Source organism: Schistocerca cancellata, chromosome 2 (genome assembly GCF_023864275.1).
Source record: "Schistocerca cancellata isolate TAMUIC-IGC-003103 chromosome 2, iqSchCanc2.1, whole genome shotgun sequence".
Lineage (NCBI taxonomy): Eukaryota > Metazoa > Arthropoda > Insecta > Orthoptera > Acrididae > Schistocerca > Schistocerca cancellata.
Genome location: NC_064627.1, coordinates 832327514 through 832354536, shown reverse-complemented (window position 1 = coordinate 832354536; position 27023 = coordinate 832327514). Strand labels below are relative to the sequence as shown.

General features: G+C 40.2%; 1 protein-coding gene across 1 annotated transcript in view; it reads left to right on the top strand.

Moving 5' to 3' along the window:
- The window catches only part of LOC126162729 (uncharacterized), an 85552-nt gene that overhangs the window by 47529 nt on the left and 11000 nt on the right, over nt 1–27023 (top strand). The window contains exon 5 of the mRNA XM_049919390.1: nt 19096–19163. Coding sequence (XP_049775347.1) covers nt 19096–19156 — 61 coding nt within the window. The 3' untranslated portion in view covers nt 19157–19163. The remainder of the gene's footprint in view (nt 1–19095; nt 19164–27023) is intronic.

Sequence of the window (27023 nt, the reverse complement as noted above, 5' to 3'; positions counted from 1 at the left end):
AATAACGTATTATCATGAACACAGTTTGGATTTCTGAAGGGTTCTGATATCGAGAAGGCTATTTACACCTACAGTGAAAATGTACTTAATTCATTAAATAACAGATTACAAGCAGCAGGTATTTTCTGTGATTTGTCAAAGGCATTCGATTGTGTGAACCACAACATCCTTTTAAATAAATTATAATTCTATGGTGTCACGGGCAATGCTGCAAAATGGTTCAAGTCATACCTCGCTAACAGGAAACAAAGGGTGTCAGTGCAAGGGACTGGTGAATTAAGTCATCAGTCATCATCAGAATGGGAAGTAATTACATGTGGTGTCCCACAAGGATCCATCTTAGGGCCATTGCTCTTTCTTGTGTATATTAATGATCTACCATCAGTTACACTGCCAGAAGCAGAGTTCGTTTTATTTGTGGATGACACAAGTATTGCAATAAATAATATGTCAAGTGTAGTTCTAGAAAGATCTGCTAATGATATTTTCATGGATATTAATAAATGGTTTAAAGCCAACTCGCTGACATTAAACTTCGAAAAGACTCACTATATGCAATTCAGAACCTGTAAGAGGTTTCCACCCAGCATATGCATAAAGTATGAAGAAGAGCAGATAGAAGAGGGTGACAGTATTAAATTCCTGGAATTACAACTTGATAATAAACTCAGTTGGGAGGAGCACACCATACAACTGCAGAAACGCCTTAACAAATCTGTATTTGCAATTCGAGTGTTAGCAGACATAGGCGGCATAAAAATGAAAAAGCTTGCATACTTTGCCTACTTTCATTCCATAATGTCATATGGTATAATATTTTGGGGTAACTCTTCAAGTCAAACAAAAGTTTTCAGAGTCCAAAAGCGTGTAATACGTATTATTTGTGGAGTAAATTCACGGAAGTCCTGTAGAAACCAATTCAAAGAACTGGGTATACTAACTACTGCCTCTCAGTATATTTATTCCTTAATGAAATTTATCTTAGATAATATATCTCTTTTTCCAACAAACAGCTCAGTTCATACATACAATACCAGGAACAAAAATGATCTGCACAAGGACTTAAAAGCACTTACTTTAGTTCAAAAAGGGGTCCACTACTCAGGAACACTCATCTTCAATAATTTACCAGCAAACATAAAAAATTTAGTTACAAATAAAGATCAGTTTAAAAGGAGCCTGAAAGACTTACTAGTGGCCAACTCCTTCTACTCCATTGATGAATTTTTTAATAGAAACAAATGACGTATTGTATATACTCATACATAAAAAAAATTGACATGTTCCACATCCACGAGGATCTCCTCAGCATGGATCTATGGAACGAAAAACTAATCTAATCTAATCTACTCACTATTTTCATAGTATCTAAAACACACGACACAACACTTCTTAACAACACAGCTTTTCACACTTGTAGCTGTGGTTACAGCATTTAGAGGCAGTTGGGGAGGGTCTTTTGGGTTTCCATCTGGGCTACTTCCTCCAGTAGTCAGGTCTGCTGAAAGGTATGGGACACTGGAGGGTTATATTGCTTGAAGAATAGGTGCAATGACAATGTCTCCTGCCTCATTACTGACAAAGTCTGCTGCTACCCATAAGCCTCAGAACTTGGCCTTTCTGCAGTGCCTTAATGCCACCAATTGTCTATCTGCATGACATGTGGGTTGTTGTATTTGCTGTGACTGCTTTGCCTGGATGTTGCAATCCTACTTGTTGACATCGTGAAAACTTTGGAATCTTTTAACCACCGCTTACCAAGTTTTCTCCCCCCTGCGGGTCCGGGGGTAAGAATAGGCCCGCGGTATTCCTGCCTGTCGTAAGAGGCGACTAAAAGGAGTCTCAACTGTTTCGGCCTTTAATGTGATGGTCCCCATTGGGGTTTGACCTCCATTTTTCCAAATTCAACAGAAGTACGAGCCTTTTGGGGAAGGACACCTTACGTGGTGCACCATCAGTCCTCTGTGCCCTAAGACCTTGGCACTCTTTATCGTCTTGGCGTCGTAACTGTACCCTCCATCCCTCATTTTGGGCATGCACACCTGATGGATTGTGTAAGTTATGCCCTTAGTGCGTCACCATCTGCACCTACGATCACTATGGACTACCAATGGCACCCAAAATCCAGCACGGTAGCCAGCCCGTTGTGGTGGGGTGGTCATGTACCCCCTAGGTTGTGGCCCCCTGACAACACAGGGACCGTACTGCCGATGCCTGAGGTGACACCTCCCCGCGTAAGCCAAGGAGTGGATGCCCATCTCTCTGGGGCATCGGGACTCCCGGCAACGGCCATCCTGCCAGGTGGCCTTTGCTGTGGCTGGGTGGCACCCGTGGTGAGAGCCCCTTGTCGGAGTGGGTGGCATCGGGACGGATGCCCCGCAATGAAGCGGGTGAAATCTCAATCTGGTGGTCGCCTGACCGCCAATGTCTCTAAGCGTGGTAAGGTGGAATTTAACGCTGTGACATATAACCCCAACTCGTTCCCTGCCCTCGCCACACCATGGGAGGAACGTAAGGCTGCAGACAGACAGGAGCCATACTCACCGCGATACCTTGCATGCAGCAGAACCGATGGGGATTCATTTTTGGGGACTAAGCCTCTTTTCTTTGTGCACAATCTCGAAGATAAGTTTGGGAAAGTGGTGTCTCTTTTCAAAATGTGGAGCGGGGCCATTCTGATACAAGCAGCTTCATCTGCACAGTCCCGGGCATTACTCGCCTGTGAGAAGCTCGGTGACATCCCCGTTACCGTCGCTCCCTGTAAGTCCTTAAATTTGGTCCAGGGGATTATTTTTCATAAAGATCTTCTGCTACAGTCTGATGATGAGCTACGGGAGAACTTGGCATGACGAGGTGTACGCTTTGTCCGTCGTGTCTTTAGGGGGCCCAAGGATAATAGGGTCACTACCGGTGCATTCATCCTGGCCTTTGAGGGTGACTGCTTGCCTGAGAAGGTCAAGGTCATGATCTACTGGTGCGATGTCAAGCCCTATGTCCCACCCCCTATGCGATGCTTCCAGTGCTGGAAATTCAGACACATGTCCTCCAAGTGCACTGTCAGCCCCACGTGACGTGATTGTGGACGACCTTCGCATCCTAATGCTCCATGTGCTCCGCCTCCCACCTGCGTTAACTGTGGGGAGCATCATTCTTCCTGCTCACCAGACTGTGCAGTCTACCAACGAGAGTGGAAGATACAAGAAATTAAGACCTAGGACCGTTTAACTTACCAAGAGGCAAAGAAGAAGCTGGAATGACTCAACCCCACACCTATGTTGAGGAGTTATGCTACCGTCACATTGACGCCACCAGTTCCTGCAAAGACTCCCATCTCCATTGGCCCACAGAGAAATCAAGTTACGCCTGCCCCACCGCTGGTACGGGCCACTCTCTCTTCCACTACTCCCGAAACGCCCAGTTTGGGAGTAGCCGGAGAAGCGACAGCCCTCTCCGGCTACTCCGCCGGAGATGCAACAGCCTCCTCCGGCCTCCTTCGTTCGGAAGGGGTCCCTTGGGGGAGTCCCTTCCAAGGACTCTACCAATGTCTCACAAGACACTAGCCAGTGGCTGAAGAAGCAACCAGCTGCTGGTCGAAAGGCTTCACGCTCTTCCTCTGTTCCTGATAATGTGTCAGGAAAGCCCTCCCAGCATGCAAACCCTCCTCCCAAAGACAAGAGAGAGAAGAGGAAGCTCTCCAAGAAACATAAGGACCCAGTGGTTCCCACGCCACTGCTTCCTGTCAGCTCAGCCTCTGAGGATGAGGTCAAGCTCTTATGTCCCCTGATGACCTGGATCTCACTGTCTCCTCAGAAACGATGGACGTAGCGACGTCCGTCACTCAGTCGGTGGCAGCATGTGACCCTGCGATGTAATTTGCCTTTTCAGTGCCTGCATGCCCCTACAGGACACGCTTTGTACAATCCTCCAGTGGAATTGTGGCGGTTATTTTATCCATCTACCTGAGCTATGTCAGCTTCTAAGCATGTCACCTGCTTTATGCATTGCCCTCCAGGAAACCTGGTTCCCAGCAATGCGGACCCCTGTCCTTCATGAATACAGGGGTTATTACTGCAACCGTAGCACTTACAATAGTGTGTCAGGTGGAGCCTGCATGTATGTTCTTACCTCTGTATATTGTGCTCCTGTACCCCTTTCAAACATCATTGGAAGCTGTGGCTGTCCGCGTAAGGACTACCCAGGACATAACCGTCTGCAGTGTCTATCTCCCTCCAGGTGGTACAGTCTCCCTGACCGAATTGGCTGCATTTGTCACCCAACTTCCCACGCCTTTTCTTCTCCTGGAGGATTTTAACGCACACAATCCCCTGTGGGGTGGAACGAAGATTACTGGCCGAGGCAGAGGTGTCGAGAATCTCATCTCCCAATTCGACCTCTGCCTCTTAAACACTGGCGCCGCCACACATTTCAGTGTGGCGCATGGCACGTTCTCGGCCATAGATCTGTCGTTGTGCAGCCCAGGGCTTGTACCATCGGTCCACTGGAGAGTCCATGAGGACTTGTGTGGTAGTGACCATTTTCCCATCTTCCTTTCACTACCCCAGCATCGCTCCCAAGAACGCTTGCCTAGATGGGCATTTAGCAAGGCAAACTGGGACACGTTCTCCTCTGCTGCCACTGTTGAATCTCTCCCCCACGGTACCGTCAATGGGGCGGTTGAGACACTGACTGCTGCGATTGTTTCTGCTGCGGAACGTACCATTCCTTGTTCGTTAGGGTGCCCCTGGCGAAAGGCAGTACCTTGGTGGTCTCCGGAGGTCGCTGAAGCCATTAAAGAACGTCGGCGGGCTCTTCAGCGAGATAAGCGGCACCCGTCTTTGGAGAACCTCATTTTATTCAAACATCTCCGTGCTCAGGCCTGGCGGCTCATCAAAAGGTGGAAACAGGAGTGCTGGGAGAAGTACGTTTCCACCATTGGTTCCCGTACTTCACCCTCCCAGGTATGGATGAAGATTCGGCGCATCTTTGGATTGCAGCACTCTACAGGTGTCCCAGGGGTTACCATCAACGGGGCATTATCCACCGATGCAGATGCAATCGCCGAGCATTTCGCACAGCACTATGTTCGGGCCTCTGCATTGGGGAATTACCCGCCCACGTTTCGCGCACTAAAACACTGGGAGGAAGGCAAACGGCTTTCTTTTGCATCTCGCCACCCTGAGGCGTAAAACGCCCCATTTAGTTTGTGGGAACTCCGAAGCGCCCTGGCACAGTGCCCCGACACAGCCTCTGGGCCAGATGGCGTCCACAATCAGATGCTCAAACACCTGTCCCTGAACTTTCAGCGATGTGTTCTTGTCATCTTCAACCGCATATGGGGCGATGGTGTCTTTCCGTCACAGTGGTGAGAAACTACCATCATTCCGGTGCTGAAGCCTGGTAAGTACCCGCTTAATGTGGATAGCTATCGGCCCATCAGCTTGACAAACACTCTGTGCAAGCTACTGGAACGTATGGTGAGTCGACGGCTGTGTTGACTGCTCGAGTCTCGGGGTCTTCTGGCTCTGTGCCAGAGCGACTTCCGTCAGGGCCGTTCCACCGCCGATACTTTGGTCTTCCTTGAGTCTGCAATCCGCACTGCTTTTTCCAGGCGCCAACACCTCGTCTCCGTCTTTTTCGACCTCTCCAGAGCATATGACACAATGTGGCGGCACCATATTCTCGCCACATTGCACAGGTGGGGTCTCCGGGGCGCTCTCCCCATTTTTATTCAGAATTTTTTATCTGTTCGGACATTCCGCATTTTAATTGGCATATCCCATAGTTCACTTCATATCCAGGAGAACGGCGTTCCACAGGGCTGTGTATTGAGCGTGCCCCTTTTCCTTGTGGCCATTAATGGCCTTGCAGCAGCAGTAGGGTCGTCTGTCTCACCCACGTTATATGCTGACGATTTCTGCATCTTTTTCAGCTCCTCCACCATTAGTATTGCAGAACGTAGGTTGCAGGGAGCCATACGCAAGGCGTAGGCGTGGGCCCTAGCCCATGGGTTTCAATTTTCTCCTGCGAAGACTTGTGTTATGCACTTTTGTCGGCGTCGAACTGTCTGTCCCCACCCTGAGCTCTATCTTCAGGATGCCATGCTCAAGGTTGTTGACACTTACCGTTTTCTGGGATTGCTGTTCGATGCCCGGCTTACTTGGCTTCCACATATACGTCAGCTCAAGCGTCAGTGCTGGCAGCATCTGAATGCCCTTCGCTGCCTCAGCAACACAACTTGGGGTGCAGATCGTAATACGCTGCTGCAGCTCTACAAAACCCTCGTGCTGTCCCGACTGGATTATGGGAGTGTGGCGTATGGCTCAGTGTCGCCCTCAGCGTTGCAACTGCTGGACCCCGTTCACCACTGTGGGGTTCGATAGGCGACAGGAGCATTCCGCACCAGCCCTGTTAATAGCCTACTTGCTGAGGCTAGGGTTCCTCCGCTTCGCATTCGGTGTCAACAACTGTTAGCCAACTATGCTGCCCATGTCCATTGTTCGCCCCGTCACCCTAACTACCGTCTCCTTTTCGCTAATGCGGCAGTCCATATCCCACACCGGCGGCTGCGATCAGGTCATACCATTGGGATCCGTGTTTGGTCACTCTTTAGTGAACTCGAATCTTTGCCTCTTCCATCTGCTTTTCAGGTCCACTCACATACACCACCTTGGTGTATTGGTCAGCCGCAGCTTCGGCTGGACCTCTCACGATGGCAAAAGGATTCAGTTCCTCCTGCAGTCTTCCATCGTCAATTTCTTGCTCTCCTCGATGCATCCCGCGACTCGGAGGCTATCTATACAGATGGCTCGATGGTTGATGGCCGTGTGGGGTACGCTTATGCTCATGCGGACTATGTAGACCAGCGCTCCTTGCCAGACGGCTGCAGTGTTTACACCGCAGAGCTAACAGCCATTTTTCATGCCCTTGAGCGTATTCGTACCAGCACTGGAGAGTCTTTTGCCATTTGCAGTGACTCTCTCAGTAGTCTACAGGCTCTTGACCAGTGCTACCCACGCCATCCCATTGTTGTTGCCATCCAGGAGTCCATTCATGCTCTTGAACAGCGTGGACGTTCAGTGGTGTTCGTATGGAGCGCTGGACACGTTGGGATAGCGGGAAACGAACTTGCCGACAAGTTAGCCAAAGAAGCTACCCACAAACTGCCGTTGGAGATCGGCCTCCCGTCAACTGACCTCCGATCGGTATTGTGCCGTCGGGTCTTTGGGATGTGGGCAGACGAATGCCGCACTCTGTCTGTACCCAACAAGCTGCGACGAGTAAAGGAGACCACGACTGTGTGGGGTTCCTCCATGCGGGCCTCTCGCAGAGATTCTGTTATTCTCTGTAGGCTCCGCATTGGTCACTCTTGGCTGACGCATGGTCATCTGTTGCGTCGAGAGGACCCCCCCCTCATTGTCGCTGTGGTGCAACCATGATGGTGGCCCATGTGTTGTTGGAATGTCCTCTTTTAACCGCTCTCAGGCGAGCTTTTAATCTCCAGGATGACTTATCATCTCTTTTAGGTGACAATGTCTCTATGGCAGATTGGGTTTTAAGTTTTATTCGCGCATGCGGCTTTTATAGGTCCATTTAATTTTATTACGTCACCCTCTTTTGAACTGTATCTTTTAATTCATTTTGTGTTGTAATTCGACTCCACCCTAATCTTTTAGGCTGGAGGTTTTAACGTGTTGCAGAGTGGCTGGCTCATCCTACTATTTTCGTGATCAGCCAGCCACAGTCCTCTGCTGTACAGTTTTAATTCCTACTGCCCTTCTTCTATGTTTTGTTTTTGTTGCTGTGCTCCGTTTTCCGTGTTGTCTTACCATTGACCTTGGGGCTTTTCTTCCCCCGGAATTTTTTATTTTAGTGCTTCGCCTGACTGGTTCATAGATTCAATGTGCATTGTGTTTTTATGAAACAGGGGGCGATGACCTTTGCAGTTTGGTCCCTTTAATCTTTAAACCAACCAACCAAGTTTTCTCCTAAAATGAACGTAAATATAAATATAAATTCTATAAACTTTATTCATTCATATCTTTGTAATCAAAAATTTCAGCCTTTGTTTTACTTATTCATTCTCTTCATCTCTACGTATATGTATGTAGATCCATTTACTATTTTTTTTGTTATGTTCTGTTTTATCGTTAAAATTCACCCTGCATATCTTAGATTAAAACCCAGATACGTCTATTTGTAATGCTAGTGTCTGCATAGTCTCTTCTGATTATATCTTTAAGTTTAAAGACTATTATAGTTCTTCCTAGCACTTAAGGATGCATACTGTCTTTGCTTTCCAAGCTTATTTAGTACTATTTAATACTTGTTCAGTTTTCTGTTAGTGGTGTTTTCTTACTTGAGAATATTATAACCCAACTCTCTAACTTAAACTTTTCCAAAACTACTCATATCAAAAAGTGCTTTGTTGTTGCTATTGTCATTTTAAATCACCCATTCACCTTTAGTTTGTGGTATCCCCTTATTTGTTACAAACCCTTACAGTCACTTAGGCCATTTTATTTTCTACCTCATAGGCAAAGCACTTTATACCACAATTCCGTTTAAATAGCACATTCTCTTGCCATCTATGTGTCCACACACAAAAAAAATACTTTAAGTAACACTCCACATTAACCAAACACTAATACACAATAGAAATAGAAGAAGAAAAAGAATACAATTAGGAAAAGAAGAATTGTTCTAAACTGTGCGAGAGCACACAATTGCTCAACTGTGAAGTTTCGTAAATACAAGGAAACCCCCACACTTAATCTTTTACTAAAATCCATCTTTCTGAACTGAAATCCTTTCTGCTAGCTTCAACCTGTGTTTTCACAGTTCCTTCTCCAGAGGACAGCTTATCACTATTCTGCCTGGTTCTCTTTCACTTTTCGGTCAATACAATTTAATCTTCTGTATGCTATACTCACCAGGCAGTTCTCCTGCATACTGAACTTCAGAGGTTGCCATACCTTTGTCACTTTGTTTTATAAAGGAACCAGAGGCTTTTACTTTCATGCAGTTGCAAGTGACACATCTAAGAATTCATGTTGCAACAATAAATATTGGAAAAATCAACACCTATAACCATACAGACACCCAGCTGCATTCTAGTATGACATCCTTAAATTATACAGACAACATAACTTCTTGGCTGGTGGCTTCGACCATTTCCCCGTTGTTTCGAAGATCTTAACATTCAATTCTGGCATATCTATCATGCGTGTTTAGCTTGGCAAGGCTTGAAAATACTCTTGAGAAATCGCCAAAATCTCAACTGCTGTCTATGAGTACCTCATACTCTATTCCCCCTACTATCAACATTACAATAGAGTTGATACCATTGATACTTGGTACTGGCGCTCTTCACATAAGTTCTTTAATGATGACTTTTGTGAAAATCTGGTTTATCCAGGGAATTTTCATATTTTATTCTTCCTAAAAGCAGATACTGAAACTTATGAAGTTATAGTTCACACAAGTGCTGTGCTTTGCACGACTTGGGCTGTGAGTTGAAAAGCAATCATTCTTATTTCCAGCCTGAAGGGTAGTACATGTTCATAATTCCTATTGAATATAAATTTGAAGATAATGTTGCTTTCCCCTACAGGCACTTCTGTGCTTTCTAATTGTTTTGCTTATTTGAGTTTCCAAGCTTGCACTTCAGAATCATTTCCAACCTTGCTCACTTCCTAGTTCTGTTTTAGAGCCCATAATTCCCATGCTAGCTGTTAAATGATTCATTATTACCCGCTGTTCATTAAATCGCCTTCCAATGCTGTACATATCATCCTATACAAGCTTGTCAAAAATGTTAGGGTGTAGTGAACTGCAACACTTGAGGTCATGTCGCAAGACTCTCAAGTTCTGTGCCACTTGCATGCCCCAATTCCTCTCCTCCCTGACCAGGTCACTACAACTTCCTATTAGCTGTGTTACCTGACCGGCCAGCAGACAAGCTATTCTCGGGTGCACCTGTCTCTCACACTCAAGGTCAGCTGTGGTGATCCCATTCTGCACTTCATTTTCACAAAATCAGTGATATTCACTGCCAAATTTTCTCTAAATGTTGGAGCCTCAAACCTCATTGTCTCTGACCAATGCTATGCCGAGACACTGTTTAGTTTCATGGGTCATGTGGAATATGCTGATTGCCATATTCTGCCCTCTCACAGTGGCTTCCATTCAGTTGCACACTGCATGATTTTTGCCTTCTGTTGCCACTATGCAGAAGATGCACCAGCCTTCTGCCATCTTGTCATGGCTGCATTTTCTTGTTACCAACCCCCTGCTCTTGTAAAATTTCTGTCCTTGCCAAGAATCTAATGTAATTCTTGTAATTGCCACATGGTATTGCAATCAACTCCCTTTGTATATAGAACAGTAACATATGCTCTGTGCGCACTCCAGCCATCCCTGCATCAATATACATCATCTTCTTCCACCAGTACTCGCAGTGTAGTGTTTCCTTTCCTCGGGGTTCTGTCATGAAAATACAAAAAATAGAAAATCTGATTGGGTTTGGAATTTTGATGGAATAAGTTACGGATAAGGCGGACTTTGTATTACTGATTGAGATAGTGCTGTAATTTGACCGTGAATGGCAGACTGGGTCAGCAACACTACAAAAAGCGACTGTAAGGAAATAGCATCAGAAATAAGTTGAAATTTACCTTATAATTCTGTCAGAAACGTAGTATTTATTATAATATAGTCTTCGTGGCTGCGTCTGGAATATTTCCTAATTTTCTTGTAGGATGACCTGTTTTCATTGTTTGCTGGTCCTCTTGTTCGTCATCTGATGAAAATTTCTTGAAGTTGTCACTTTCACTGTCAGGATTAATTTATAAATTTGGCGATAACCATTGCGAATCACTACTGAAATAACTTCGTTTCGTATATAGTTTTAATTTCCTCATTGTTTAACACAGCACCGAAAAATACACGTCTTGAATGTATGAAGACAAGAGAGTAGTGAATTAGTTGCTAAAAACAAGCACCTATGCAAAAAAAAAAAGGATCAAAATTACTTATAAAAATCTGTTGCTGGCACAGCGCTCTTCTGCATGTGCGATCGTAAATCATATCTTTGCACTGGCAGAGGCGCGGTAGTCAAAGTACCGTTACAGCAGAAATCTTTCATAGTTCAGAAATCTGCCAACAGCTTCCATTGAATTTCTGAAGAGCATTATTCCTTAAAAAATTTGTCATGAAACTCTTTCAAAGTTTTCACATGTATTTGTGGTATCATTTGTCCAGTGAACTGTGTATCGTTTCAAGTGGCCTACTATAAAAGAGAGTTGTTTCTTTGCCAACCAAGATATGGACAGCATGTCTGTAAATTCCTGTATGAATAATTGTGACCGCACATTATGTTCAGGACCAAATAATTAAATTTGAAACACAAAATAAAGGTTGCTTCTGCTGAGGTAACAGGTGAGTGCTGTACAACATTTCTACATAACTTCAAAATTTCTTGGTCAGTCATGAGAAATTTATTGTCGACATCTTGATCAAGTGCAAGCATCTCCTTCTGAAATGACTAATGCACTTTTCGCTCAGTGTCCAGGGTACAGTTCATCTTTGTTCCACATTTGCTAAAATTATGTGCTAATTGTGCATGATAGTGTGAATTACATTACTCAGTTCTTTACCCACAGCCACCTCATGTGCAACTTGTCTTAGCTCTACTTGCTCCCTGAAAGTGCAATAGACGACTTTGATGACCTCCAACTGTTTTATGATCCGTAGCTCAGCGTCTTTTGCAGGTGTTTCACAGCTTTTGCATACAGTACTGTGTTCTGAGTCTACTTTTCAAACAACATTTTTCAACTATACATTAACAAGTTTGTCCAATTGTACTTAACACTGAGCAAACTGCATTTCAGTGTCTTGCAGCACTTCTAATTTCAACTTTGTAATTTCATTCAACATGTGAGTTCAGACATTCTCTAGTTTGCAATTTACTTTAGCAATTACAGTCTTTATACTAGAATTTTGATTTTTTTGTGTTTCAAATGTAATTATTTGGTCCTGAACATAATGTGCAGTCACAATTATTCATACAGGAATTTACAGACATGCCGTCCATATCTTGGTTTGGACTTTATGTTAATCAATGTCTCTATCAGTGACAATAAGAAAACGTTTTGCTCTTCAGGCTTAATATCTGGATACAGTTACGAGTACCATAGGACCAGTAGGAACTGGATTGCTCAGCTCAAGTAAAACTGATTTAATTTTCACATGTTCTACTGAAACAAGACTAGGAGATTCTACCACTGATTCATCTCCATACTGTATTCGTGCCAAGCACATATCCGGATAAAAACTTTCGTACTACTTGGTTCTTGCTTAATTCTGTCCATGTCAATAATAGCCTTTACTTCACTCTGTGAAGTGGAATCTGTTGGATCCTTAAGTGTAGCAGCCATTCTGTTCTGAAGTGTAACAAGAATGCCCAGCAGTTGGAAAATAACTTGAGAGCACAGATTATAACACGGTTCAATGTTGTACGGATCTTGCTTTGTTAACAGGTGTATTCTTGAATGAGATTTTCACTCTGCAGTGGAGTGCGCGCTGATATGAAACTTCCTGGCAGATTAAAACTGTGTGCCAGACCGAGACTCAAACTCGGGATCTGTACAACATTGGACAGCGTTATAATCTGTGCTCTGCCTCCATCAGTCACCAGAATAATGGAGCCAGTGTCGAGGCATGAGTACAAGAAGTAAACTCAAGTGATAGTCCTTGTTCCTGTTTTACAAACCACAATACACCATAAGAGAACTGCACCCACAGTTACAAAGTTGAGATTTTGCGTAATGAACACTGCTCAAAGTGAAATATTGAAGAAGTATAGATATGATTGTGTATGTATTGATGAAATGCATATGCTTAACAACTAGGGTTTTGAGCTCATACATTACTAGTATTAGACGACTTGAGACAAAAATTCCCATGTGCCTTTCTCGTTTCTAACAGGAGCGACCCTCAAGTGTTGTCCACATTTTTTCACTATATAAAATTGGAGACTGGGAAGATTTCCCCTAAAGCCTTTATGGCAGACGTAGCAGAGTCCTTCTATAATGCCTGGAAATCTACAATGGACATTCCAAAAATGAGGCTGTATTGCACATGGTACATGAACAGAGCATGGAGGAAGAACATGAACAGTAGTGTCACAGGCCAAGGAAAAGCAGATGTTTACAAGATTATCAGAACTTTGTTGTAAGGGAGAAATACTGCTGCATTTAATAAGATGCTTTCTGCTGCTCTCAACAGGATAAAGAGTGACAAAGAAATGTCAGAGTTCGCAATTTACTTCCAGGAGAACTATGCTAATAATGTAGAATGTTGGGCTTGCTGCCACGAACTGCATGCAGGAATAAATACAAACATGCATATAGAGAGGATGCACCACACTGTTAAATACATATATCTCCATGGAAAGAATGTGAAACATCTGGATAAAGCAATAATCACTCTGTCATTCATTAAGGAAAAACTTTATGGCAGGCTCATTGCGCTTACAAAATGACAACTGACAAGCAAGATAAAGGAAATTCATTGTTCAGCTGTGAAGAAGGAGATGATGATTTTAAAAGGAAGAACATGGATGGAAGGTAGCATTCGCATCAAATAAGAGTAGAGTATATTTTGTACAAGAAAGTGATACTCAGTGTCAATATAAACTGATGTGTAATAAATGCAATACATGCATACACAGGTATTCCTGCCCATGTTTGGACTCCAACATCAAACGGAACCTGTGCAAACATATTCACTGTGTATGTAAACCTCAACTACATGAGCAACCTGTTGCAGACTCTCCTGACAAAGATGATCTGATTGTACAGTGAGGACACCTGCACTGCAAGTGAGCATCATGCAATATTAGCCCAAGTAAGTGCATCGGGAACATCCAACAGCTCCTTATCGTTGTCACATAATTGCTGCTCAGTTACTTCAGTTTATTAACAGCATAACTACAACAGAGGAGCTTAATATCATCAAGAAGCACACAGAGTTTTAATGGCAACATTGGTTGCAGTGCACAATGAAAGCGAGCGAGCGCACGCCAACCTTTCAAGTAAAAAATGTGTCCCCGAAGAAAAACATTATTCCACAAAGAAGAATGTTTTCCACCAAGAAGAAGAAAGTGTCACATTGGATTCCTCTTGCAAAACCAGAAGCAAGTGAAGCACAGTCAGTCACTCTTTCTCTACTCCAAGGAAGACTGATAGTGAGTGATGCCACAGAAGGTGAACAAATAAAAGGGAATTTTTTTGTAATTGCAGAAATAATGAAAAGTGCATTCGTAAGTAAAATATGATTTCCAACTTCTCAGTTGTGTGTTGTTTCTCTCATTACCAGCATATTTATTTACAGTTTTCTTTATTTATGTGCCACAATTACGTAAATAGTTATTGTGCCAATAGATAAATATTAAGGTTACCATTACAATGTGCTAACATAAGTCGTAAAATAACTAGTTACCACTGAGTTAATTGAATATTCAGTGACTTAATTATTCCTTGCCATTTCATAAGATAATGCAGTGGGATGAACTGAAGGGGTATTCAGAAGAAAGTGATAACCTAAAAGAGCACACGTTGAGCTGCTGTGTATTATATGTTTAATTAAATTCCAAGTCAGGAACTGAATTACAATAAAGCAAAACAAATTGTGAGCTCTGCTTGTACATGGGAAAAGTGTTACGACGTTTTGCGCTTAAGTGAAGCACATGTTCTGGTGACACCTCGGCCAATGCTTGCTTCCTGATATTTTGGCACCCATCATTAGCATTTGGAGTGATGCCGCCAATTACCTTCCTGTCACTAAGATCAAGTTGAACCATTTGCGTTCTTGGTTAGTGATCATGAGGGCTATATTTTGCATTGTGAAGTTGGGCCCTTTTGGATACTTGTATCACCAGTAAACATGACTTTTTTGATCTCTCATTAATTGTAATTGGTACTCATTAGTGCATATCAAGAAAATCAGTGGCCCAAATACCGAGCCCTGGGGCCCCCAGTCTGAATTTATTTTTATACCTGCCTCTATTGGGCCCTCTTTGTTTTCTGTTGTGTAAGTAAGATTCTAACCAGGTCAAAGGTTTGTTTTGATGCCATAATGTGGAAGCTTTTTGAGCAGTGTGATATGATCTGTACAGTTGAATGCATTAGAAAGATCATGAAAGGTACCCATTGAATACCTTCTGAATTTTAGTTCTCTTATAATTTCATCTGCTAAATATAGCCCTTTCTCTGTGGAGAATCCCTTATTGGAGCCAAACCATTTAGGTGTCTCTCAGACGTTTTGTATAGTGTGGTTATAAACCCTATCATGCTCTACCCTCTCAAATACCTTTCAGAATACTGGCAGCAGAGAGATGGGCCGATAGTTGGATACTACATTCCTCACTTCACTTTTGTGGATTGACTTCAATATCACATGTTTTAGTCTATCTGGAAATATATCAGTTTCCATTGACTGGTTACATATATAGCACAATATGTGATTGATCCCACTTGATATACCATCATATCCAATTTCATTAGGAGTTCTGCTTTTGAAATGAAATGCTACATTTGGTGCGATTTGCACATGATTAAGTAGCTGTATGGCTTCTGTGAGAGATCTTTCATTATGGTTCCCTGCTTTTTCAGCTATAGTGTGAAAAAAATACTGAAATCTGAGGCTGCAACTTTTGGACTATTTATGTCTGTACCATTACCAGACCAGAGGAGTGTGACCACCCCCCCCCCCCCCCTCCCCGTCCCACTACCACCACCACTACCACTGCTCTACTCTGCCGCAGCTTGCTGTGTGTCCTTGAATAGCCACATAAATGCCATTTTCAGTGGACACTATGGCTTGGTCAGGTGAACATCACACTTTTGTAATAAAGCGTTTATTCAAAAAATGGTGGATCACCAATAACTACTCAACGGGCCTTCTGCATTCACTTCACAACTGGTTGAGGGGACCCTGTTCCAAATAAGAAAATCATTTATTTGTGGGTTTCAAATTTTCTTGATACAGATTCTGCATTGAAATGTAAATCCCAAGGTTGATGACAGAGTGCTACAGACCAAGAAAATGTTGCTGCAGTGAGAGGTTCAGGTCAACAACCTTGTTGATGTTATGCAACAAAACATGTGTTAGCATTATGATACTCTGATCAAAGTGTGGGAAGAATCTTGCATCGAGATTTGAAAATGGATCCCTACAAGTGTGTGTCAGTTCAAGAATTGAGTGGAAGAGATTACAAAGTCCGTATAACATGCTTCTGAACATTCACCAAGAAGATGTGATTTTTTCAGATGAGGTACATTTTCGTCTGTCAGGTGAAGTAAACAAACAAAATTGCAGGTACTGGCCCAAAAACAACCTCCAAGAACTCAGTCAACAACCACTCCATTTTTTTAAGAAAATGATGAGAGAGTTACTGTGAGCAGCAGTTGGCACTGTGCTACGCTCAGTGAGTTCCTACAGCAAAAATTAGTTGAACTGTTTAGTGACCTTGAGAATGTGTGGTTGTAACGAGATGGCATTACGGTCCACATAGCATGTCAGTTCTGGCATTAGTGAGGGAAATGTTTCCTGGACAAGTCATTTCTTTGGGTGGTGATATTGGTTGGCCACTAGATTGATCAGACCTGACACCCTGTAACTTTTTTCTATGGGGGCAATCTCAAGTGCAAGGTGTACTAACATTGCCCTCAAGCTTTGGAAGCCCTCAAGAAAATGAAGCAACAGTGGAGCAGCCATATAAGTGACATATTGTTTGAAACACATGAATACTGTGCATTCTTAAATGGCATTATGTGTGTTCTTAGCTAATAAAAATAAAAATGTTACCTTACTTGGTTTCATTTTTCTTAGCTTCCCTAATAAGGGAGTTCTTTCTGCCACACTCTGTAGGTTCATATTTGTCTCAGGTTTTATATTGTTTCGTATAGTTTTTACTTTATTATTTGACTTCCTAATTTCTGTGCATAATGCATGTGTTTGGCCTTCCTTATGGCACACTATAATTTTGCTGTATTTCTTGTAATGTAATTTCACTGCTGGTTTAGTACTTGTCCTGTGTTTTGTATACAGATCCCTCTTTTCAGTGCATAATATTTTAATGCTAGTTCTGAACAATGCTTTCCTATCACTACCAGTTGATCTGATTTAATTTGTGTATGAGGGAAGCAGACTTCAAAATATTTGAGAAATACTTTCAGAAATGAGTTGGTTTTTTCATTATTTGTGTCTGCCTGATTTACTTCCTCTCATTGTTCATTGTCTAAACAGGCTAGTAGATTCAATATTTGGCTGAATAACTCTGAGGAAGGAAGTAATTGTTCCAAAAGTTGTGAACAATTACTTCATTTTTAAATGTGTGTATTGGCAGTACCAAAATTTTTCTCCTAAAGGTAAGTGGTTGGCAGCTATTCTATCTATATTTTGGATAAGTATGGAAAACAGCATTGTTTATTTACATGAAGCCTGCAAGTGATTTAAGCAGTACAGGTTCAAGAAGCATGAGGCAGATGACATTTGTTTTGTCAGCGATTTGATGTGTTTCTAGAATTATCATAACTTTGTGTGAAACCATTTAAAATTCAGTTTAGAATTCAATGTTTCAATATTATACAAAGGAAATTCACACTGATGTAATTTTAAAAAATTGCAACACAAAAAACTAATTAATATGGATTAATGAAATTTTGGGAATGTATTTGTCTAGATAACATATTCAAGTGATTAACATTGCAAGATCTCTGGTTAACGAAAGTGTGAGATAAGCCATTGCAAATGTGAAATGCAGGTACATTAATAACTGGTGAAACCACCAGAATGTTGAATGCAAGCATGGCAGATGTGCATGCATTGTGTTTTACAGGTGCCACATATCAGTTTGTGGGATGGAGTTCCATGCCTTTCGTACTTTGTCAATCAACACAGGAACAATTAATTCTGTTTGTGGAATATGCTGGAGACGTCATCTGATAATGTCCCATATCTGCTTGATTGGAGACAGACATAGTGATAAAGCAAGCCAAGGCAACATGTCGACACTGTGTAGAGCATGTTTACAAATTTGCAGTCAGGGTGTTCTGGATAACAACGAGAGTGCTCCTGCTATCATATAAAATCACACCCCAAACCATAACACCAAGCGTAGGTCCAGTGTGTCTTGCATGGAGACAGGTTGGTTGCTGGCCCTCAATTGGCCTCCTCCTAACCAACACACAGACATCACTGGTACCAAGACTGAACCAGTTTTCATCAGAATACACAAAAGACCTCCACCTTACTGTTCAGTGAGCTCATGCTTGACACCACTGAAGTCACAAATAGTGGTGGTTTGGCGTCAGTGGAATAAACACTGCAGGGCATCTGACACGGAGCTGTACTTGAAGTAACTGATTTTTAACAGCTCGCTGTGGCACTGTGGTGCCAGCTGATGTTCAAATTGCTGCTGCTGTCAGTGCAGCATGACTTACCAGAGCCGTACACTGAACATGGTGGTCTTCCCTCTTGGTAGCGGCACGTGGCTGTCCCGAGCCCGATCTTCTTGTGACTATACATTCTTGTGACCGGTGTTGCCAGTAATCATGTACAGTGGCTACATTCTGACCATGTCTTTCTGCAGTATTGCAAAAGGACCATCCAGCTTCTCGTAGCTCTGTTAATGACCTCATTCAAATTCAGTGAGTTGTTGACAATGGCGTCTTCATTGCCTTAAATGCATTCTTGACTAATGTCAGCTCACCATGCCCAATCTCAAAGGTAACTAATGCTCATGACCATTACAGTGTGTATTTAAAACAAACCTGATCTACATCCTCATAGTGGCGCTATTAGCACCACTCTTGTTATAGTGGCAAAAAATTTGAATCGACATCATCTGTCAGATGTAGAAACATGCCTAACATCTTTTTTTTCTCTTGCAAAACTCCTTCTTGCTGTTGAAATTTTTTTCCCCATCAGTGTATATAGATTTCAATAAAACAGTCATTTTTAAAAATTACTACTAATGTATTTTGGATATTTATTATGTTTTTACATTATTAATTTTTGACGTCCTATTTCCAGTGATCCTGACAAAGCAGTATTTGTTCCCTTCAAGAAAGTTGTAATGGCTTGGAGTATCTAAACAAAGAGTAATGTATCAATTTACTTATTGTTGAAGAAGCTATTTTTGTTGATTTTTTGTTTGGCATGATAGAAGAAGTGAACTCGCGCGCGCGCACACACACACACACACACACACACACACACACTCTTTACACTGCATACAACCAGCACACATTTGTATATATAAAGAAAACTGCTTACTCTAGACTTGCAACAGCTTGATATCTTATATTAGTTATGAATGCTGTATGAACTTGTTTTGAATACTAGTGTACTGACGGTATTATTTTTTGAAAGAAAGAACGAAATAGACACTGTTGATTCATTTCACAAACCAGTGAATGATTCTTGAACTCCTGTTCATGATATCTGGTGCCTGATTATCGTAATTTGTGGTAAATGTCATGACATTCCCTGTTAAATATTATGAATCACAACATTATGGCTAACTTGATGCTGCAGATATTTCTGTCTACATGCAAAATTTGACGCACTGCAATTGTTAGTAAAATAAACGCAAGCATTGCTTGAGGACGGCAAAAGTGAATAGGGCACATTTGTAAATTGTTAAGAGGGTTTCCCATTTGTTGCTGTAACTACAATAACGTAGTGCTGAGTCTTTCTGCCTGTTGTATTTGTCAAAACAGAGAATATGTATTCTGGTCATTTGCACATTTTCTTCTTCAGCCATTGGTAATTGTTTGAAAACTAAATATTTGATTGTTGTCAGCTAGTAAACATGTAGCACATGTGACATTTTTCATGTAATAATTTTGCTCAGAAGTGAAGACCTTAGTGTCAGATGAGGCAGTAGTACGAATATTAATTTACTGTAGTTGGTAATGTGTCTTTCTTATCTCAGCTGAGAATTTTGATGCACTGTATGTGGCTTTTTTTTTTCAAGCTTGGATAAGTATTTAGCACGTTAAGTCTTATAAAATTAAAACAGAAGCAACAAAGTGCCAAAATGTCAACGTTAACACCAATTGAGCCAAATTATAGATATTGTATTTATATAAACTATTGTTCCAATGTTTTGAGTGGTCGAAACCACTTGTGTCATAGTTTTAAATACTAAGTTTCACATGTAAAATAGTATTTCTTTAGTCTTGCAATTTATATGTTTTACATGTCCAAGCACAGGTAATTATTAGACTGCTTTAAGATCTGTTGTGATTTCACATATTGTAAGTTGACAGTTTTTTTTTCATGCAGTTCTTCTTAAAATATCATGTAAAAATTACAATTGAAAGACATGACATTAATTTGCATTAATTTGTTTGTCTGGAACACTATACATCTGTCCTCTCTTTTGGAGGAAGAACGTGGATTTTGCTTCCACGTTTTATTTGGAGGCAGTTTCTCGTATATTTTGTGATATTTCTCTTTATATTTCATAATGTAAGTTTATACCTCTTTTTTTCTCTCTTACTTTTGTGACTAGGGATTGTGATTATTACATAATGCAAGCATAGCTGTAGTTTATTTAGATACTTTGTGATAGCGCCATTTCAGTTATCTTTTCATTACTCCATATTTAAATGTGTGGCTGTGTATTCTGTCAGAATGGTGTGATGTTTAAATGTGGTGCAGTAGCAAATTTCTAGGGAATTTTTAAGCTGTTAGGCTTTCCATGCCATTGACTGGACACTGCAAACATAACTTTTTTTTTTTTTTACTGGAAGCTAACCTTCCTTCTAGATTTTAAAAATTCTGACCCAGCCTCATAAATTTTTGTCAGTGGACAGTGAGGATGAAACGTGTTTGGCCCTCGAAACTTCACCTGACAGTGAATACTGTCTCATCCTTACTTTTGGAGAAAATGCTTTACCCTGTTAGGGTTGTTGCAGTTATGTGTAAAATACCTATTTTATCCCTGCAGTGTAGGTAATTGTTAGCATTTGTGAGTGGCCGTAAAATGCATATTGTCAAATTGTTCTTGGTAATAAGATATCCTATGGTAGTACAAATGAGAGAAAGTCCATGATGGTTTCTTTCACACCACAAGTTATTTTAATTTAGTTTATGTGCACTTTTAATTCAGAAATGTGTATGATAGTTTCATTGTAAGTGTGTTAAAAAAAATAGTATAAGAAGTGAGAAGTATTGACTTAAGTGGCTATTGTTAGTTTCAATACAAATGTTAATGCCAGTGTCATTTATTAGCAGTTGTGGGCTACTGGTCTACTAGGATGTGCCAGTATTGGCCACTAAAAGCAAATAATTACCATCAATAAAACAGGTCCAACTCCCTCCTCTCCACACTCATCAACCTGGCATGAGATGAGTCGTATAATGCCCTTCTCAGACACAGTCATGAACCCAGAACAATTGTACTGAAACACTTTCCACAACAACTTACCTTATTCATTTTTGTGAGGATTGCTGGTGTTTCTTTTGCACAATGAACTTATTTTTGATAGTATTTCGAGAAGACTACTATGAAAAAAGAAATAATGTTGTCTTACGTATGACAGACTGAGATAAAAACATGTGATTTTAATTATAATTAGAGCTTCGAGTCAGCTGCTTAATTATTTTGAAAGTCTCATAATTAGGGAACATAGTCTCCCAGTCACTGTTTACTGACACCCTGAATATTATCTTGTTTTTAATATATGAAATCAATATAGTCGATAGATTTTTGCAACCCTTTACTTATAGACCAAAGCAGTGCTTCGGCAAAGACAAACAAGAGAAAGAAGATACTGAACAAGAAAAATGGAAGAGACAGGAAGATGTAAGGATAAATATAAATAACAAACTCAAACTGCAGGAGGTCAATGTAAATTGCAATTTAGTGCCTCACAGTTGTCAATTTATGTTTTTGTATGTACTCCGCTCTTCTTATACTGCATTCCTTTATTGATCTTTACAAGTTTGCAGAAGTTATGCCATCATTTGTAACTGCTTCTAATGGCATTCTGTCATTAATGCTGCTGCTGGTAGCCAAATAATTCAGTGACCTATATTTTCTTCTTCTTCTTCTTCTTCTTCTTCTTCTTCTTCTCCTTCTCTTCCTCCTCCTCCTCCTCTGTGTTATTTTGTATTTTGTTTTCTATCTGCCCATTGTACTTGCTATTCTTAATAATAATGAAAAGCAGTCTTGAGCATAATGGAAAAAGGACATCATAAAAGAATACATACATTCACTCAAAGTGGTAGATAATTAAATGTGATGTAGTTATTGCCCTGTGAAAAATCTTCATTTTTTTCTTGATTCTTAGATATAGAATAGTAGTAAACAATAAAATGTGGACATTTCTGTCTGTTTTCATGCTAGAAGTTTCTTTATCATGTACATTCCATGTAGCACCCATAAATGGAATTATTGGGGAGTGAGGAGATGAGACTGAACATAATAGCTTGTGGAGTACAGATGTAGATTTTTTGGTTAGGCACTCTTCCATCTGTGTATCAAAGAATGTTCTAACTATGTTGCTGTTTTTCTTTTCTCATCTAGAATTAATTATGAGTGGTTGCTGTCATCATTTTTGTTTGTTGTTACCGTACTGGGATTTCTACTATCATAATAAGTAATAGATATATAGAACAGGCATAAAACCAATAATTCACTGAACAGAATAATGGCACAAAAGACTGAGAGATTAATTTTTACTCTCATAAATAGTGCAACCTGTTGAGACTGAATAGATGTGTTTGTACATTTTTCAGGGGTATTTTATAATATTGTAACTAAAATGAGAATAATTACTGGTATAGAGCTTCTTAATACTAAACCAGGGACACTGAAAGGAAGGTAGAGAGATCTTCATTTGTGCTTTATATTTGGAAATGAACTGCAAGGAGCACTGAGCCCCAGGCAGCTTTAAACATTTTAGAAGGATCAGGTTCTCTGTTATGAAACCCTTGAAGCTATTTCGGTCTGGATAGATCTAACACCCTGCTTATTGAATCTGATACTGTGTTGTCAGCCTATTCTAGAGAATGGTGTAAAATATTTATCAGTCAAGTCTCCTGTACAAAAATTGATTTTTATGATTTCAAGAATATTAAAATAGGCAGTAAATTTTGTATCAGTGTCTACAAATACTTTGTAGAAGATTATAATTTCATTATTTCTATAGTATCGATGTCCATTTCTTTGTTGTTCATCTGTAGTTTCTTGTTTGTTTATAATTCTTCAGTTGCTTCACTTGTTTACAAAAATGTCACAAGCAAGTACCTCTCGTGTAGTTGCCACCTCTCCAACTGAATATAAAAATTTGAACTCAGTGTTTCACATCCTTTATATGTAGATGCATATCTGCCATTTTAATCTCTGCGTTATTGATCAAAGTGGTAGGCCACTATGTATGGGGTTATGGATATGGATCAAGTGAAAGCAAAAATTAAATGAGAGTGCAGGTGAGTAAATGTGGCACCCGTATGAAGTTGTAGCAGTTATTGAGATATGAGAGCAGTTGGCTACAGCATGTGGAATGAGAGGAAACAAAAAGTGAAAATTTGATTGGAAAGAGCTGTGTGAACAAATAACACAGAATAACAAGTAGGCTGAGGAATGATGAGGAATGATTAAATGTTGCTCTCTGTACACTTCTTTCATTAATTTCATTCTCTTGATCTCAGTACTGAATCTCTTACATTATACATCCTGTGTACCACTGCTTTTGCTTTGTGTATCATTATCACTATGGCAATGTCGTAGAAAGACAAATTATTTCCCATTGTAAAATCATGAGGTTGCCATTATTGTAGTTTGTTGAAATCATTTATATTTATAATTGAATTAACAATGCTCATTTCATGTGGCTTTTCCATTTCATTGGGAACTTCCTTAACTGAGTGTTCTAGGATTTCATATAATGTGATAAAACATTTCATATGTGGTGTGGCACTCTCACTTCATGTTAAGCTGATTCAAGTCCTGGTGATGACAGAAATTTTCATCACTAGTCGTTGGCCAGGAAGAAGAGGAGAGAATTTGGCATAAAGTTCCTGATTTCTAGACTTTGCAGCACTGTCCTGGCTTAAATACCAAATTGCAGTCTCTCACGAAGTCAGGGTATGTGGCAGTATTGATAGTGATCCGCCCATTGGATGGGATTGTTAAGCTCAAATGTCTCCCTTGGGGCTACTCAAGAATACTAGCCCTTATATGCACACCCAGGATTTTACACTTCCATCCTCCCCTTCACTATTAACAACTACAACAATACACTTAACATCCACACATCACAGTCACTGTTATTGGATATTTAAATCTCCAAAATGGTGTCCATTGGGAAGACTTGCTACAGACAGAGAGTTGCTTGGAAAGTAAGAAAGTGTTCCTGATTTTATTGGTGTACTGTTATTGTTGTTATTGGCCGATATACTTTTGATTTGTGGTATTGCCAAAATCTGCCACCAGTAATTTATTTGCCATTGTTTAGCATGTTTGTCGTTAGTCTTTTTGAAAACATTTTGAAATATGCAGGAATAAGAACAGTGCAAGGTGCTTAATCAGACATATCGATGAAGTCATACTTCTTTTGTGTTCTGGTCATTTTTGACAGAGCAGTATTTGTTATTACAACCATTTAATTTGGTTCTGCACGACATGCATCTGCATTTTTTTGCAATAATTGTAAGTAAGTTGACACCAGTGCTATAAGTTTTCATTGTGTTCTGTCTATCAGCGATTATTATTTCTGCTTTTCTGTTGATTATTGTTAATCACTCTTCACTACTAACTGTTAAGCATATTAATCATGTCTCTCGAAACAGAGAGCAATACTTTTCCCCAACATGCTCAGTATTGCTACCTATATCTAGAGCTTCTATTTAGTCTTGTGACATTCATGAACATTCACTTTAAATACTGAGATAAGCAGTGAACATTAGCAAATACAGACAAAACGTGATTTTAGCTTTGGTATATTTAAGTTGTTGTAAAGAAACAACACATTATTACATGGGATCATTAGGAGGCAGATGATGCTAATATGTATGATAAATAATCATTATGTTGTCCACTCCTCCACATCATTCTTACACCTGCTGTGACTTGTGTGTATGGACATTGGCATACCAAACAGTATCAGAAATAGCTGCAAAAATGTATATAAATAGCACTGCATTTAAAGTCGTATGTTTCATGTTGCGTTTGTTGAATATTGACACACAAAAATTTACTGTTATTGTCAAATGTAAAAAAAAAAAGAGGAAAGATCTACATGTCAGCTGTGGCAGTTGAAAGTCAATGTGATGATAACAATGGAAATATTTTAGAATCACAAACTGTCATGTTTCATCTAACAAGAGAAGTGCAGCAGGAAGCATCATGAAGCAAAGGGTGAAAAGTTACAAGGGAGAGAGAAGAAAAAAAAAAAAAATTGAAGAATAACGCCTTTCAGAACATTCAGCTAAGGAATACACATAAAAGCAATACCTACAACACAAACAGTGGATGGCAGCAGGTGGGAATGAATTTTTGATCTTCCCTGTAGCATGCATTTTGAGTTTGTGTATGTGTGTCAAGTGTCTACTTATGACACAAATGTCAGGACAGACAAAACTGAAACTTTTTGCTATAGTGTATAAGTACTATCAGAGCATTTTGCACATTGACATGAGGACAAATGAAAAGACAAACATAATACAGTGATGTTAAAAACAAACCACTTGTGCCGTAGCACACAGGAAACTTATTTTCATATGACATAGGTTTCCAAAAAGGGAAGAGTATCTCACAGTCAAAATTTTCAAAGAATGCAATTATCAGATAAAAGAACAGTAAAATGTAGAATGCTATACAGTAGTGTGGTGTAGGTGACAAAAATGAACTCAGGTATAAGAATTTCTACCAAAGCAGAGCAGCAGTTTGCAGAGTAATAGTGCTGCAGGTCTCAAAGGGCTTCCCCAGACCGTCTGTTCAAAATGTCAATATCATAAACATCCTTTTGTTGGCATCATCAGTTATAAGCAACACATTTTCTGGATATTCTTGTTTATTCCAGTACATTCCTTGGTGCTGTTTTACCAAAAGAATTTCTTTGATCAGCTTTATATTTGAAGAGTGTGTGTGTGTGTGTGTGTGTGTGTGTGTGTGTGTGTGTGTGTGTGTGCACTCACCACTCACATCTGTGTATTTGTGTAGCAGTGTCTGTCCATATGTGTAAAGTTACTGGTTTTGCTGCAAGATCTCACAAGCAATGCATCCACACTTCCATAATATCCACAATATGATATCTGATTATCTTGTGGTAATCGTTACTAAAGAGTATGCAGTGTCTGTCATCATTCATCAGCCAGTAATTTTGAGCTTTACAACATTCTTGCCACATACACTTTAGCAGTCAATATAAAAATGTTATATATATTTAATGTGTGTAATGTAGCAGACTAGTTAGTGAATCTAAGTAGGTGCCATTAAATATGGAAGAACTTTGAAAAAGGAGATTGTTTCTTGTAGCAGTAATTTTGGAAGCTCCTTCCTGTTGGCATCTTCATTACTACAAAAATTCTCCAGACTTCAGGTACCAAAATTTTCTTCCATCACATATGAGTGGGTCAGTCCCTTTATTTCTAAGGCAAGAGGTAATCTCTTGCCTCTGTAATTCAAATATTTTTTCAGAGTTTTCAGCTTTTGCATGATTCATATATTAAATTTGTTTTTTTAAAAAAAGTGACTTATCATAGTAACATGTGTCTCTGTTTTTCCTGTACTTGTCATTCATGGTATATTTTTTTATTTGTTATACACCAGATCATGTGTTAATTTTTAAGGAGATATGATTCCTTTTGTTCTGTGATATTTCTGTAAAATAAACCGTGAAGTATTGATATATACTATGTAGAATTACTTTCAGAGATATGCTGTACCAACATGGATAGGTACTTTACTTAAGCTGTTAAAATAACTACTTAATCTCCATTACTTT